At 46.8% G+C, this 16,179-nt stretch overlaps 1 protein-coding gene across 8 annotated transcripts in view; it reads left to right on the top strand.

The window, feature by feature from the left end:
- The window catches only part of WNK2 (WNK lysine deficient protein kinase 2), a 169,027-nt gene extending 157,569 nt beyond the window's left edge, over nt 1-11,458 (top strand). For 7 of the 8 annotated variants that reach the window (XM_075006126.1, XM_075006125.1, XM_075006119.1 and 4 more), the window contains one exon: nt 168-2,356. In XM_075006126.1, coding sequence (XP_074862227.1) covers nt 168-518 — 351 coding nt within the window. In that variant the 3' untranslated portion in view covers nt 519-2,356. Of the gene's footprint in view, nt 1-167; nt 2,357-11,281 lie in introns of those variants that run through there. The other variant, XM_075006122.1, reaches the window with a different exon arrangement.
- Nucleotides 11,459-16,179: the final 4,721 nt, after the last annotated feature.

Below are 16,179 nucleotides of genomic sequence, written 5' to 3'. Positions count from 1 at the left end.
CTGAATGGCCTGAGTGAGCATCATGTAAGAGCTGGATCGCTTGTTACCATCGGCTTGAAAATACCCAAGTCTACACAACTTTCATAGTTCAGAAGATATAACACTGCGTCAGTCAGTGAGGAGAATATCTGCTTAATAGCTTTGCTTTTGTATTTGTCTTCCTACAGGTTAATTCAGTAAGAACAGGCGTGGGGAAAAAGTGCATTGTTCCTGTGTCTTGTCCTATGTCAGCCACGTTAACTCCCGGAGGTTCGCCATCCATGCCCAGGCCTATGCCAGGTACTACCCTTTCTGGCACAGTAACACCTTATGTGATGCCTCTTTGTCAATATGGCGGCGTTTTCTCTACACCGGTTTATGGAGTGCAGTGGTCGGGCGCACCAGCACAACCTGGGATTGTAGGAACTCAGAGTATTACACAGATTCCAGCTCTTGGTAAAACTGGCTTGCAGATGTTTCCAGTGTCACTGCAGCAGCCTGCTATCCATCCACCTGGCCCTAACCTGAAAATAACATAGCTTTGTCGCCTTCGGCTAGATTATGATGATTTCAAATTGGAATGCCGAGTGTTTGAACCTGTCGATGCCACATGTGTTTGAAGCGGTGTGGGTCTACTGCGGACACCCAGTTCAGGCCTAATAGCATACACAGCCATCCACTGCATCAAGCAATCACTGTGAAGTGCTTTCACGAAAGATGGTTGGTTTGTTACGGCAATATTTGCTTCAGTTTCATTGCTAAAGACACTATTCTCTTGTGTTCCGGTGTTCTACACTTGCAATCTTTAAAATTAATGTACTTGAATTGAAGGTTACAAAATTGTATTAACCCTTGCAGGAGTACAGTGCCTTGAATTTAAGCTTTTCAGTCCCAGCTGGAAAGAGATGTAAAAATATTTGAAAGGTGTATTTTATTTACGATCGGCTTGTGAGTTTAAATTTTTATTTTTTTTATTTGCGAAAATACTGAAAGTTTACAATTGACGTTCTTGATTAGTTTCATTCCATTTCCTACAGTAAATGCTTTTGTTTTAAGTAGTGGGTTGAATTTAAATTTGTACGGCTTTTCAGAAGTTTGCAGTGGGAGGTTTGTTTATCTGAGAAACGGACCTAAATCAGTTTGCATTTCTACGATGAATAATGAAATATTCATTTTAAAATAGAAGCATTTACAGGAACGATGCAAGTGCGTTGTGTATATAAGCATAGAGAATACCTTTGGGCAGTGCAATTCCTTTTCTTGTGCAGTCGTTGGTAAATTTGACAACTTATTTTTGTTACAGGCAGCAAGCAGGTAAACGCTGCTTTCTTTTAGTTCAGTGGCAAATTGATTACATTTTATTCCCCGCCCCCCCAAAGGGCTTGTGTAATTCAGTTCAGTAACGGATCCCTGCATGTTTCATAGATGACCAGTCTAACTAAAATCTTAATTATAAGCCAACCCGTCTCCAGGTTACTATAATAACTATGTAAGTTTAGTACTTGCACGTACTCTTCCTTCAATACAACCTGCAGTATTGGTTAAGAACGGTATTTTTGTCACAGAAGTGCTAATAGTACTTGAGCTGACATGGGATTAAATGTGCGGGTCTTGTTTTTCTTTTAACGTGTACAATGAACCTTTTGGTTTTGGTGTTTGACTGTGGTTTGTTTGAATTGTTTTCCCCCCCGTTTTACATGAGTTTGCACTGTAGGTAGCAAGGATACCCTTTTCCTGTCTGACAGTTGCTTTTTTGTCCACTATATTGTGCATAGAATCAGCATCTTCACCTCTCAAGGTAACCACTAAAACTGACTTGCTTGAGGGTAAGTTTCATTTTAATAGAATGCACTAAGGGAAGTCACAACGGGCACCGATATCAGAACATTACATGGTCAAACCTGAAGGCACACACTGCTCTAGATTTCTTTACTGCGATGCCATTTTATACTACCTGCTGAAGGATGGAGATGTCTTGTGCTGCCAAGCTGTGAATTGAATAGTTCTGTTGTACCTTGAGCATTGGAACTGTCTAAATTATTTGGTTTGTACCCTTTAAATATATTATTCCATCAATTCAGTTAGAATTGAATTTTATAGACAATTATGCAGAGTCTTCTGCCTGGGAAAAATACTTACGGTAGTAAGAGATTTCTGTTCTCTGTACCATGTGTCTTTAATTTATTTCTTTAGATTCATGTCTGTATGCTTCCTGAGCAAACATGGAAAATATGTTGGCACATCATTTCTCCTTCAGCTTGCACTGGGTCTTACAGTTTGTTGCTATTGCCTGATGGATAGTCCACCCCTTGTATACTGACAAAGTCAGTGGCACTAAAAACCCCAAGAGATTGTATATATTCAAAAAAAAAATAAAATAAACATTTTGTGCTTGAAAACTATGTGAAAAACTTTGTTTTCCTGAAACTTTGAATCGTGGTGTTTTCTAACTGCACTAGTCCAGTGTTTCTTAAACTTTTGGAGACCATAGAACAACAAACAATATTGTTATGTGGCACACCTATGAAAATTTTCTTAACAAAAAAAAAATTGTTGTGAGCCGGAAAAAAAACAAACCAAACTTCACTTGTTGATGGTACTTTTTCCTCAGCAGTCGTATTTTCACTCACTTCTGGCTTTTTGAAAAAGAAAAACATAACTTACTCTGTTTACTCATAGTGAAGGAAATAATAAATTCAATAAATCATTACATGTGCATTGACTGACATCAAGCAGCTGATTGACAGTGTAGCCGCCATGCTGGCATAACGCATGCACCACGCATTGTTGCTTATTGCTACACCGCCATATAAAGAGAAGATGATTAAAGGAGAAGGGAGGCTAGCCCAATGTTAGTCAACCTTGTTGCGTTGCCAGGCGCCGACGGCTCTCGCGAGATGTAGAAATAAAATTGGTTCAGTATTTCCCATTGCTGTGATCACCGTAAAATGGTTATTGATTGTAAAACTTTGAATTATTTTTCCAAACGCTCGCGGCACACCTGCGAGTTGCCCACGGAACGCCAGTGTTCCACAGAACAAAGCTTAAGAAACACTGTGCTAGAGAATTCTCTGCCATGTGCCCTCCCAAACCATCCCTCCTTTTCTTGCTTTTCATGAGGTACTTCTGCCTTTCCCAAGTCTTGGCTGCTGCCTGTAACTGCCATTGCCCCAGGGCACGAGACTGTGTCCAAAGCATCAGCACAGCACCCAACTCTTTGCCTATGTTATTTGCCACCTCTTGCCTCCATTTGTCTGGTGCTACAGTGCATGTGTACACAGACTCACACCCAGCTGGAAATTCCAGTTGGTTGCCTTAAGTGAACTGTAGCATCAGACCACAAAGCTAGACAGGTGATGGGAAGAGACACTTGAATCTGAGTGACTCTCCCTTGATGAGGTACCTAGGCTCCCCTGGTAACTCAACCTGTGATCATTTAAAAGTGACAATCAGACTAACACGGCTACCCCTCTGATGCAATCTACTGATGGAAACCAGCCCCTGAGTTGTACCTGTGTGCACCATACACACTCTTGCAAGACTTTCACTCAGCCTGCATTGCAGAGATGACAGGAGGAGAGTAACAGTAGGTCAGACATTTGATGCATCTATTTCCTTCTTTCAGCTGATCAGCCACTAGAGCCAAGGCTTTCCTAAATTCAACTTGAAGAAGAGTTTTAAAATACTGATTGTGGGTCTCTAGCTACCTCCAGTCTCTTCTTTCCAGACCCACAACACACAGGAGAGAATGAGTAGTTGCCGCATTAATGCATGTCTACGTAACCTCTGACATGCAGAGCTGAACGGGGGACCTTTGGAGGTTAGAGCAGCAGCCTCTAGAGTTTGAGCTAAAAGCGAGCTGGGGTGCAGCTAAGGCTGTAGATGACTTATTCTTTCCGTCTCTGTAAGTGGTCTCGGTGCCACTACGTGGAGTACATATCCTGTCATCCATTGCGTGTCCAAGAAGAGTTAGTAATACTGTGTTTTTCAAACAGTACTGGCCCGAATAAATGAATGCGGCCATCGGAAGTGGACTTTGATTGGGGGCGGGGGTCATATCTCTTAGTACTATTTCCTGAGCCTATTCTTCACAATGGTGTTTTTCAACTGATGTGTGAGGTGTATTGGAGGGACTGCTCTAGCCCACGAGAAGGGTGCAGAGGAATAGAAGTTGAAGTTGGCTGTTTCGTGAAAATATCCTTTTTAGAAATATTAACGTCGTCGGCACGGTTGAAATCCTCCACGCAGGCCTGCCGACGGGGAAGTCTGGGGAAAAGGGGCAAAGGGGAGCAACTTCATAGGGCCCAGAGGTCCCAAGCACAATAGCAGTGGCAGTGGCCAGGAGCTCCAGGACCTTTCAAAACACCGTGGGAGCATCTCTCCATTGCTCCATGCGTCTTCAGGGCGGGCGTGGATGGGGCCAATGCTGTGCTCTGGATGAGGCCCAGAGCTGGCTGCCCAAGGCTCTACCCCCTCCTGGGTGTGGAGCCAATCCCTCAGGCCCACGGTGGCTGTCAGCCCCACTGTCCTCGTGCTACTAACTTAGGGCTGAATTCTGCTGTCCTGCCTCATGGAGAGTAGTACCTTGCCCTGAGTCTTTCTGGTGGAATAAGTAACAGTGCTCATCAAGCCTGGTATGTACTAATCATTGTCAAAAAGGGGAGCCGAATCTGGCCCGTGTTGGTGTGTTTACAGTGCAATTTTAGAGGCTGCAAGGACGTACCAAAAACATACTGTGTGCACCAGCCGCTGGATATGCACTTTGTAGATGCAACTTGTAGCTACTCAGAAGTTGAGCTTTGCGAGCTTCGTGCTCTCCCAGCAGTTCAATATAAACAGTGCGGGAATCAAGACACAAGGACTAAGTTATTTTAACTGTTTCTAGCTATCTGCATGCATTCATATTAAGTCTTTGAAAAGGAAACGGTGTATATCTGTATCTATACTATGTGTTTATCTGTGATGCTTATATTTGAAGTTATCTATTTTCCGTTCTCAAACCCTGTTTTCAGTTTCATATAATTTTGCCAAACTTAAATTGATCAAGTTAAAATTTTCCATGCTCTGCGTGTGTGCCTAAGACTGAACTTTTTTAAAGTGGCCAGTGGCTGTGGTGAACCACAGCCACTGGAAGCTTCAGGGGGCCATACCAGCAGACAAGCAACGTAAGCAAAAAGTCTTGTGACCCACCAACAGATGAGCATGATGGGCTGCGTGCTGATGGTTGCTGACTCTGCCCTAGCTTGTGGCCTGCAGTTGTGAAGCCAGGGCGGTTTGGCTGTCCCTCTGGACCGAGCTCCAGTAGAAGGGCCTGGGATTTAATCTTGGACAATCCATCCGCTCTGGCACGTGGTGTTACAGACCTGGCTGGATAATAACTTGGCCCCATTTTGTGGCCTTCCTGGGCCCTCTTGCCTATTTCAGAGCACCAGTTGTAATGCAGTCGAGATGTCCTGACAATCTGCTCTTAGATCCAGTCTTGAATGCAGAACTTTTCTATGAGAACAACTTCCAGACTCCCAGTCCGGAGGCCCGAGCGTCTGAACCATTTGGATCTTTCTATGTGCAAACCATCAGCAGACTTCAGGCTTTTCTTGATTACATACACTAGCATGTGGTGTGCCAGAAAAGCTTTCCGCAGCATTGGGTTAATATCGACTGGAACTGTGAAACCCCTGTGAGTTTGTCTTCTCGAGTCTAAGGCTTTGGGATTGAGAGGAACCTGGATTCATTTCCTTTGCCAGCAGATGGAGTCACTGGTGCATGTTTGACATGGTAGAATAGTTACACATTAGAAAGGGCCTTATGGTGGACTGATCTCAAGGAGTACCAGAAGCCCCCAGGGTAGAGCACCCACTCTTTGAGAAGAATCATAGAATGCTAGGAGTGGAAGGGACCTTGAGAGGTCATCGAGTCCAGCCCTCTGCCCTCATGGCAGGACCAAGTTCTGTCTAGACCATCCCTGATAGACATTTATCTAACCTGTTCTTAAATATCTCCAGAGATGGAGATTCCACAACCTCCCTAGGCACTTTATTACAGTGTTTGACCACCCTGACAGTTAGCAACTTTTTCCTAATGTCCAACGTAAACCTTCCTTGCTGTAGTTTAAGCCCATTGCTTCTTGCTCTATCCTCAGAGGCCAAGAAGAACAAGTTTTCTCCCTCCTCCTTATGACACACTTTTAGATACCAGAGAACCACTATCATGTCCCCCCTTAATTTACTTTTTTCCAAACTGAACAAGCCCAATTCTTTCAGCCTTTCTTCATAGCCCACGTTCTCTAGACCTTTGATCATTCTTGTTACTCTTTTCTGGACCCTTTCCAATTTCTCCACATCTTTCTTGAAATGTGGTGCCCAGAACTGGACATAATACTCCAACTGAAGCCGAATCAGCACAGAGTAGAGCAAAAGAATTACTTCTCGTGTCTTGTTCACAACACACCTTTAATACATCCCAGAATCATGTTTGCTTTTTTTGCAACAGCATCATGCTGACTCATATTTAACTTGTGGTCCACTATAACCCGTAGATCCCTTTCTACCATACTCCTTCCTAGACAGTCGCTTCCTATTCTGTATGTGTGAAACTGATTGTTCCTAAGTGGAGCACTTTGCATTTGTCCTTATTAAATTCCATCCTGTTTACTTCGGACCATTTCTCCAATTTGTCCAGATCATTTTGAATTTTGACCCTATGGTTCAAAGCAGTTGCAACCCCTCCTAGCTTGGTATCATCTGCAAACTTAAGCATACTTTCTATGCCAATATCTAAATTGTTGGTGAAGATATTGGACAGAACTGGTCTCAGTACAGACCCTGCAGAACCCCACTTGTTATATCTTTCCAGCAGGATTGAGAACCATTAATAACTACTCTCTGACTATGGTTATCCAGCCAGTTTTGCACTCACCTTGTAGTTGCCCTATCTAAGTTGTATTTAGCTAGTTTATTGACAAGAAGATCATGATAGACCATATCAAATGCCTTACTAAAATCTAGGTATACCCCATCCACCACTTCTCCCTTATCCACAAGGCTCATTTTCCTATCAAAGAAAGCTATTGGACTGGTTTGACATGATTTGTTCTTTACAAATCCCTGCTGGCTGTTCCCTATCACCTTACCACCTTCCAGGTGTTTGCAGATAATTTCCTTAATTACTTGTTCTGTTATCTTTCCTGGCACAGAAGATAAACCTGACTGGTCTGTAGTTTCCTGCTTTGTTCTTATTCCCCTTTTTATAGATGGGAACTATATTTGCCCTTTTCTAGTCTTCTGGAATCTCTCCTGTTTCCCATGATTTTCCAAAGATGACAGCTTATGGCTCAGATACCTCCTCCATCAGCTCTTCGAGTATTCTAGGATGCATTTCATCAGGACCTGGTGTCTTGCAGACATCTAGCTTTCCTAAGGCTATGTCTACACTAGCCCCAAAGTTCGAAATGGCCATGCAAATGGCCATTTCAAAGTTTACTAATGAAGCGCTGAAATACATATTCAGCGCCTCATCAGCATACAGGCGGCTGCAGCACTTCGAAATTGACACGGCTCGCTGCCGCGCGGCTCGTCCCAACAGGGCTCCTTTTTGAAAGGACCCCGCCTCCTTCGAAGTCCCCTTATTCCCATCTGCTCATAGGAATAAGGGGACTTCGAAGTAGCCGGGGTCCTTTCGAAAAGGAGCCCCGTTGGGACGAGCCATGCGGCGGCGAGCCAGGTCAATTTCGAAGTGCGGTGGCCACCCGCATGCTAATGAGGCGCTGAATATGTATTTCAGCGCTTCATTAGTAAACTTTGAAATGGCCATTTGCATGGCCATTTTGAAGTTTGGGGCTAGTGTAGACACGGCCTAAGTGATTTTTAACTTGTTCCTTTTTTATTTTATCTTCTAAACCTACCCCTTTCCCACTAGCATTTACTATGTTGGGCATTCCTGCTTCAGACTTCTCAGTGAAGACCGAAACAAAGAAGTCAATAAGCATCTCTGCCATTTCCAAGTATCTTGTTACTGTTTCTCCCTCCTCACTGAGCAATGGGCCTACCCTGTCCTTGGTCTTCCTCTTGCTTTTAATGTATTTATAAAAAGTCTTCTTGTTTCCCTTTTATGCCCCTAGCTAATTTGAACTCATTTTGTGCCTTTGCCTTTCTAATCTTGCCCCTGCATTCCTGTGTTGTTCGCCTATATTCATCCTCCGCTTTGCATTAGTAAGGTCTGACATCCAGTTGCTTGGTCAGACCTGTCATATGGAGCTGCCCCCAACAGCTCCTGCCGCCTGTGAATTTGGGGTGACATTGAGGCTTTTTGACTAGTGCGCATCTTTCCCTGGCATTGTTGATAGACATGATGAAGCGAGCGACATGCAAGAGTGTGCTGTTAGCTCCCACCCGGGTTTAGGTTCTGCCCTAGTTGCTCAGAAAGTGCTAAGCTCTGGACAGCTGAGCCATGAATGAAGGCTTAATAAATGACTCTACCTGCTGCGGATCATTCATTGGTAGAAAAAAGCATTTGAGCTTCCATCCAAGTGCAAAACTACAGCCCTCCCAGGCATGTAAACCGCGAGGGTCTGCTTCGTTGTCTCGTTCAATATATGCTGTGCAAAGCAGTGAAACATCAGGCCCTGGGTTTGCAATGTACCCAACTGCAACACATCGATGGATCTCTTCCTTAGTCAGTTAGAGATTAATACTCCTGGTCCCCAAACTTCCCACCCAGGGCCTGGAGCGGGACTGCAGCTCCAGAAGAGTGAGGAATGTGGACAGAAGTAAGGGGGCTGGGGCTGGGGCTGGGGCTTGGGCTTGGAGTGAAACCCCAGCTGAGGCCAGCAGTCAGGATGAGGAACAGAGCTGGATGCTGTTCTTGCCCCACCCCCATGGCAGCTCCCAGGGCCCCAGCCAGGCCCCTGGAAATTCCTCTGTACCCACCTTGGTCAGCATGTGCTGCAGTTTGGGGCTCTCTGCTCTTGCAGTAAGTTGGTAAACCCAGCATGCTAAAGAAATCTGTAGGAATGAGGAAAAGGCCAGGCTACGGCAGGCTAACTGAGCAGGAACTGCACATGCTGGCGAAGATCAATGCCTACTGAGCAGGACAAATACGCTGTGAAAAATCCTTCAGCTCCCTATTGGGTTTTGGTCTTACGCTTTGCCAGCCCGGTAGCTTCTTCAGGAGCCTGTCTGATGTCCTTTTTCAGTCTTTTTTTCCATCTCTGACCTGGCTGTCAAATGCAATCTTCCGTCTTCCTTTTCCCACCTGGCACAAGCTTTTGGTTTACTGGATTCTTCTGTGCAGTTAAAAGGGATGTAGTCAGAGGCGATGGTCTCCGTCTCTGCCCTGTAGGGACTTGAGGCTGGCTTCAGAATGTAGAAGTGTTCTCAGGGATGTGGGAGGGTGGTTTGATTCTGTTTTTGAATTTGCAGCTACAGGTTGAACCTCTCTAGTCCAGAACCCTCACGACCTGACCGGTGCCAAACCAGAGAATTTCCTGAATGATTCTTGTCTAGCTGCATTGCCAACACTTCCACTGGCTACTGGGCTCTTAGAAGATATTTAGGGGTAATTATAGCTAAACGACAGCAGAGAACATGGAGAGCCAGGATTTGTGACTAGAAACAAAGCTTATGGGACCACGAGAAACTGGGCCACGTCATAAGCAGACATCCAGCTAACTAAAATCATGCCAGACTATTAACACTGTTGGACCAGAGACTGCTGGACTAGAGAGGTTCAACCTATATGGTCTTGAACCAGTCCCACAACTGGCCGATGCATCGGTTTCCCTGTCTGTAAGATGGACGTAATGCTCACCTACCGTTTGTTGAAGCACTTTGAGTTGCACGGTTAAAAAGTGGCATAGAAGGATTGAGTGGCGTTTATTACTGTTAATGGGCAGGCGCTCAAATGCGGTGGATCCAAGTTCATGCAGAATCTGACTTTGAGCAGAAGTAGGTGGAAAGGTAACTGACAGTCCAGGCAGCTTTGGCTAACTTTCCAAGAGGATCAGCAACACATGTGCAGGCAGGGAAGAAAGGCTGAGTGATGGGAAGGGGAGAGGTTAGACTGGATTTAATATAAAACTCCAGCAGGGGAACCAACAAGACCTGTACCAAACATCAACAGAATCACTCCGCTTGTATTATACCCCCTACCCCCTTATCCTTGCTTTGTGCTCAAGAGCTCACAGTCTTAAAGAGCACAATCGGTCTAATTTTATACTGCAGGAATCTAGCAAACCTTGAGCCTTGTATAAATCAAACATGCCTGCAGCTTTGATAACCACGCTGCCGGCCTCTGTGATGTAGATGGAAGGTCTTCCCTGCACGTTGCTGGGGGGTGACCCAGAAAAGGCTAATGTGTGACTGCAGCTGACGCACACAATGTGGAAGCATGAGGGCAAAGAAGGAAGAGATGTCCCTGCCTGTGTGCTGCTCGGTGCTTGCCTATAAGTGCATGCTTTGAGGTTTTGATAGCGACGTTTTAAAGCTCTGTGAACCTGGTTGCAGGTCCCTGCTGAACTTACGCATCCAACCCACCCCCCTTGCACTGTGAGGTATGACAGCAGAGGGGGCTGTGGTATGCTGTTCAGACCTTGTATTCTGATGTCCCGGCTCGTCACTTTCTCTGCCGTCCAGGTCTTTGGAGGGCCCTGGGCTTGGCCTTTTTCTTGTCAAGCAAGCAGAGCACATCTTGGAAAACGATGCCAAACCTCCAGGAAACCCTTTGTTCACAGGTAGCCCGACCAGTGCAAAAGCATGGTTTCCAGGTCATGCTGCAGTCGCTTCTGGGACCTGGTTCATGCTGCTTTGAGCTAGCTGAGACTCAAAATATCAACCATTTTAGCACAGGGCACCTACTAGAGTCCCCCTCACTTCCCTAGTACAATAAGAAATCTCCATTCAGTTTTCTCCTTCCATCCACTGATCCCAGTTCTGGGCTCATTCTCTGGTTTCCCCCATCACCGTCTCCTGCGGGACTTCTTGTTGCCACGGGACTTCTTGTTGTCCTGCGGGACTGGAACTCTCCCATCAGCCAGTGTGAAGTAGAAGTTAGGGAAAAGGTGGCGCCCTGAACCATGGATCCCAATTGAATGGCTTAGATGTGTTCCAGCAGCCTCCACAGAGGAGTTTTAAAACATCCTGGTATTTGAGAGAATGCTCAGCGTGGAGGTCTTCACGTTTCTCTCGGGCGATTGACTTCTGCTTCCAGAAGGCACCTAAAAATGCCCACCACAGACAGGCGCCTTCTAATGAGGGTTTATTCCTTGCACGATGGGGCTGTAATCTGATATGGTGATTTTGTTTTTTAGATTCGGCGAATGAGACAGCCACTGGCTGAGGCAGGACCAGCGGAGCTGCGGCAGCAAGCACATCAGCTCAGGAGGAGGAAGAGGAGGGTGTGAGCTGATGGAGTGTAAGACGTCCTGATGCGCTCTGGTCCGCTCTGCACAATTTTGTCTCAGCGTTTTTTTATTAATAGCTGGAAACACGAGTAATAGGCAAAAAATAAAGAAAAAATATTTTGAAGGAAAGGTGTTCTGTTCAAAAACCGTCCCCTCCTTTGCTGGCTTCAGAAGAGAGCTTAGGAGCAACCTGCTAAGGCCCTGGATTCGCTTGCATTAGCTGAGCATCTCTCAAGCAAGCTCTTTATCAGGCAACAGCACCCAAATTGGTTTTCAACTCCAGGAGGCCACCTGAGCTCTGCATTCCATGCTGTGAACAGGGAGCCTTTCCCTGGCTCAGTCAGAAAGGTGCGCTCAGAGATAGGCAGGGCTTTTTGCCTGCCTATCCATCTCATGGAGATGAAAGGGACCATCAGAGGTCATTGAGTCCAGTCACCAGCACTCACAGCAGGACCTAGCACCATCCCTGACAGATCTATTTATTATATTAATGTCTTTGCCCCAGATCCCTAAATGGCCCCCTTAAGGATTGAACTCACACCTCTGGGTTTAGCAAACCAGTGCTCAAACCACTGTTTGTGCTTCACCCAGAACTACCCACTTGGTCCAAGTGACTTGGAAGTAGCTGCCAGGCCTTTCCACCTTGCTGGGTGGGCCCTAAATGTCTTCTGTCTGCTCCCCCACCCCCCTTGCAGCTGCTGCAGGACCAGGTCTCTGGGTTCTGCCCACAACTGGTCCTGGCTGGCCTCTCAAAGCAGCTCTCGGAGGTCTAAACTCACTGCTCTTTTGTGACCAAAGGACACCGTTAGGTGGGGTGAGCCAAGATGGAAGGGCTCCAGCAGGAGGGCAGCCAGTGCGTGGCCCCCACCAGAGACAGGCCTGGCTTTCAGAATCTTTTCGCTTCTGGCATTTAATCCTAATTTAATTAAACGGTTTTCAAAAAGCAGGTATGTTTATTCCAACTCTGCTAGAATCCTCCGATGTTTCTCTCTTTATGACATTCTGCGAGAGTGAGAACATGTTCCATTTCTGTTTCTCCCAGTCATAAAGAGAAATTCATAAAGATAACCTTTTTGTAAAAATGGGTGAAATCCAGCAAGAGAAATCGACAGCTAGCTTTGCTGGAAAAGAAGCTTGTTCCTCGGCTGCTTTCCTAGCTACATTTTCCTGACAGAGTTAAATACAGTTGTCAGGTCTCTTCTATTCAGTCTAAAAATGTTCTGAAAGAAAGTCAGTGACTGGAGCAATTTGTAAAATACCTTAAAAGTGCCTGCACCAGAGGACGTGCTAAAATTATGTGGTGGGCGATTTCTCTTTCTTGAGTCACTGAAGACAGCTTCTGACAGTCCCCTGGGTGAAGCTGACACAGAAATGAGTTTGTTGGAGTTCTTGTGCGATTGCTGCTAGCCACTGGTGTGCTTTGGAACTTGGTGACTTTCCAGTGCTCTGCCTGGGGAAAGCTAAAGAGTGCTCGTATGGCTGCAAGCTCTGGGCTCCAGACTCTTCCACATTCCAGCTGTTACCCGTGTCTCTCTTGCCTGGATTCTAGCTGTAGTCCCTGACCTTTTGTAACCCACACCTAGGTGTGGTTCGCTGTCCCAGGTAGTGGCACCTAGACCACGTCACAAAGAATGAGGCTGGTCTAAAGCCAAAGCTGAGCAGGAGGTGGCTTTTGGCTCAAACAAGAGGTGCCTGCACTAGACTCCAGAGGTCCCAGGTTCGAGTCTGCCCGTGGGCAGTTACTTTCACCTCCCCTTCTCTGGTGCCATGGAAGAAGGCAGTCCCTCATTTCCACACACCTCGCCCATCACTCTCTTCTCCCCTCCCAGGAGAAGGCTGCAGCTGGGCATGGTGCGTGGGGATACGGTGTCTGCCTGCCAGGTCCGTCCTTTCCGGATTTCAGTTCTCAACAATAAACCCGTATTTGGAGGCCATCGTTCTCCAAGCCGTTACAACTCTGAAGTCCAAGCTGGAAGGTGTTACATCAACAGGAAGCAAAAGAGCAATGTGGAATAGGGATTATATGGGGATACAGAGGCAGAAGCCATTCATTTAAACCAACCTGAACTTTGATACCCTGGCACAATAAGCCAGGAATGCCAACCACCACCATGTTGTGCACCAGTGGTTCCCAACCTGCAGTCCACGGACCCCTGGGGGCCTGCGGGGGGGGGGGGGGGGGGGGGGGGGTCCTGTGGAAAAAAATAAAATCAATAAAAATCATAGAACATAATTTTTAAATGAATTGCAAAGTTACAATCTATTATTATTTCCAATTAAATATCTTCCAGGAATGTTGTTAATTGCTGTCTGAAAATCTATGCTGTGATTTCCTTTTTCATTGAATGATGTGTACACAGCAGCTGGAATTGGCTTGGACAGGGGTCTGCAAACGGTTTGGTGGAGTGATGGGGGTGGGGTCCGCAAACAGCTGCAGGGGGGCTTCGTGGTCCACGCTAGTGAAAAGATTAGGAACTGCTCTTGTCCATAATAAACGTCTCAGCAGAAGCAGGGACGCGCACAGCCCCTTTGTAGGCAATGGGGGAATGGAAAATGCGTGAGCCTCATTCTTAGCAGCAAAGTCCGTTCTGCCTGGGTGACAGGGAAGTAAAGGTGACCTGAGGGCGTCCTGGACGCTGTGAGATGGTGGGTGCTGCTATTCTTACCTGCTTCTAGCTTCTCCCCGTGTGAATGCGGTCGGCTTTGACTCCCCTGCACGTGGGTGGGGAGCGGAAATAGATCACTGAGAGGCTCACTGAAACCCGAAGGGTCTGACTTACACGTCCTTGTGGCTCACGTCTGACTTTTGGCCTCCAGCTGCTGTTCTTCACTCCCAGCAAGTGCAGTAAAAGAGGCGCTCCTTCCCGCGCTGGACCGTGGAGTCGCTATGGGAGTAGCTGCACGGCGTCACACAGGACCGGTGTGTCTGCTACGGGCTGGCTTTTCCAGTCAGGACTCAGCTTTCCATGGCAGTTTTAACGGGTACTCTCCCCCGTGGCTCCTCAATCTTCCAGGGGCTGGGCCTTTCCCACTGCACGAGAGCTCATGAGCCCTCATTGAACTGCCTTCCTTTGTGCACCCGGCAGCGGTGTCCCTGGGATAGGACCCTCCTTATCTTCGCACTCCCACGCAACCCCACTGAGCTGAGCAGGGCTCCTCAGAACTCTTGGGGGGAACCCCTGGCCCACAAGCCCCTGCCTCACTGGGAGAGCAGCTCCTCCCTAAAACAGCTCCTTAATAGTCCGGTAGTAGGCTGGCTAGGAATGTGGCTGGCGCCCTGAATTTTCTGCAGTCTCTGCAGCATTCGTTCGCTCTGCAGGGCACTGCTCAGACCAGGGAGCTTTGCAGAGGGGCCAGCGGATTTGTGGCTTTTAGTACAGCTGGATGCGAGACATTCAGAAAAGTGCCAGATGGACATGAATAGCCAAGCATCTCCCATCTGATTCCCTGTGGAAAATGAACAGCTTCCTGAGTGGTGCCTGCAACCCAGGGTCCCAAGTTTCTCTGCCTCACACAGAGCAAGCAGAATGGTCCCCTCATGTTAGCCACAGAACTGATGTAGCTGGGTTCAAGACCTGCCTAGAACCTTTCCTGCCGCCCACATTGGACTCCTGGAAACTACACCCTTTGGCTACTTGCTGCCTGGGGCTGCTGGCAGCCCACTGTTAAAATGCTTCACACCAGTAACTGGCTTCAAAAGCAGGGCTCTTTGAAAAGCTCACTAGCTTCATGAGGTCTTTAGTTATGGGAGGTATCACCCCAAGCCCAGACACTCCCAGTGAGGGCTGGATGGAGCCTGAAGCTTCTGGTTTGCTGCTGCTGCCAGTCCTGGTAACAATTTCCCAAGGGTTGAGGTCTGCCCCTGGATACAGCCCAATGTTAGGATGAGACTGCTCATGTGTGCTTTTTCTCAAGAATGTGTCTGAGTCTCACAAACACAATGGAGACCCAGAGACAGAAGTGTGGATGTGTCTGGGCTTAAGGTAAATGAGCTATTACAACCAGAATATGACACCCACTGCTCACTGAGGAGCAAGGTTACAAGCGCTGATGGGTTTCATAGGGAGCTCGCCAACGGCAGGGTGATTGTGGAGACCAGTGGAGGCACCAAGGAAAACTGGGACTCTGGGGGTCAATCAGACACAGTCTTCCAGAAAGTTCCATATTCACCATCATTTAAAATGGAACTTTGTTGTATGAAACAATGTTTCTTAAGTTTTCTGAGGCCATGGAACACCGCACAATAATCTTATTTTAATGTGGAACAACCATGAAGATGCCACACACTTACATTGGCTGACACAAAGCAGCTGAGTGACAGTGTAGGTAGCACGCCACCAGACCTCATGCACTGCAGGTCTCTGCTAGCTGCTGCACCGCCATATAGCTAGAAGATGATTAGAGGAGGGGGAGGCTAGCACAATGTTAGTCAACCTTGCCGTGTTGCCAGAGGGCTAGCGCGCGCGTGAGATGTAGAAATAAAATTTGTTCAGTGTTCTCCATTACTGTGATCAGCGTAAAATGGTTTTATTTATTGTAAAACTTGGAATTCTTTTTTCCCATCGCTCACAGCACACCTGCAAGTTGTTCCCAGAACTCCAGTGCTCTGTGGAACACAGTTTGAGAAACTGTGGTTTAAAAATCTTTTCCCACCTGTCTGTTTGGAATGGTGCGTTTTGTTTTGGTTTTTTTTCCAGTGCTGAACTGATCAATGAGATCACTGCATGTAATACCAGACAGCCAACAGAGCCCTGTACTGGGGAGACCCAATGCGTTAATTTGAGAGCAAATTGCTTTTTGGTGAC

The sequence above is a fragment of the Carettochelys insculpta genome, chromosome 11 (assembly GCF_033958435.1).
Source record: "Carettochelys insculpta isolate YL-2023 chromosome 11, ASM3395843v1, whole genome shotgun sequence".
NCBI classification, from domain to species: Eukaryota; Metazoa; Chordata; order Testudines; family Carettochelyidae; genus Carettochelys; species Carettochelys insculpta.
This window is presented reverse-complemented; position numbering and strand designations above follow the sequence as displayed.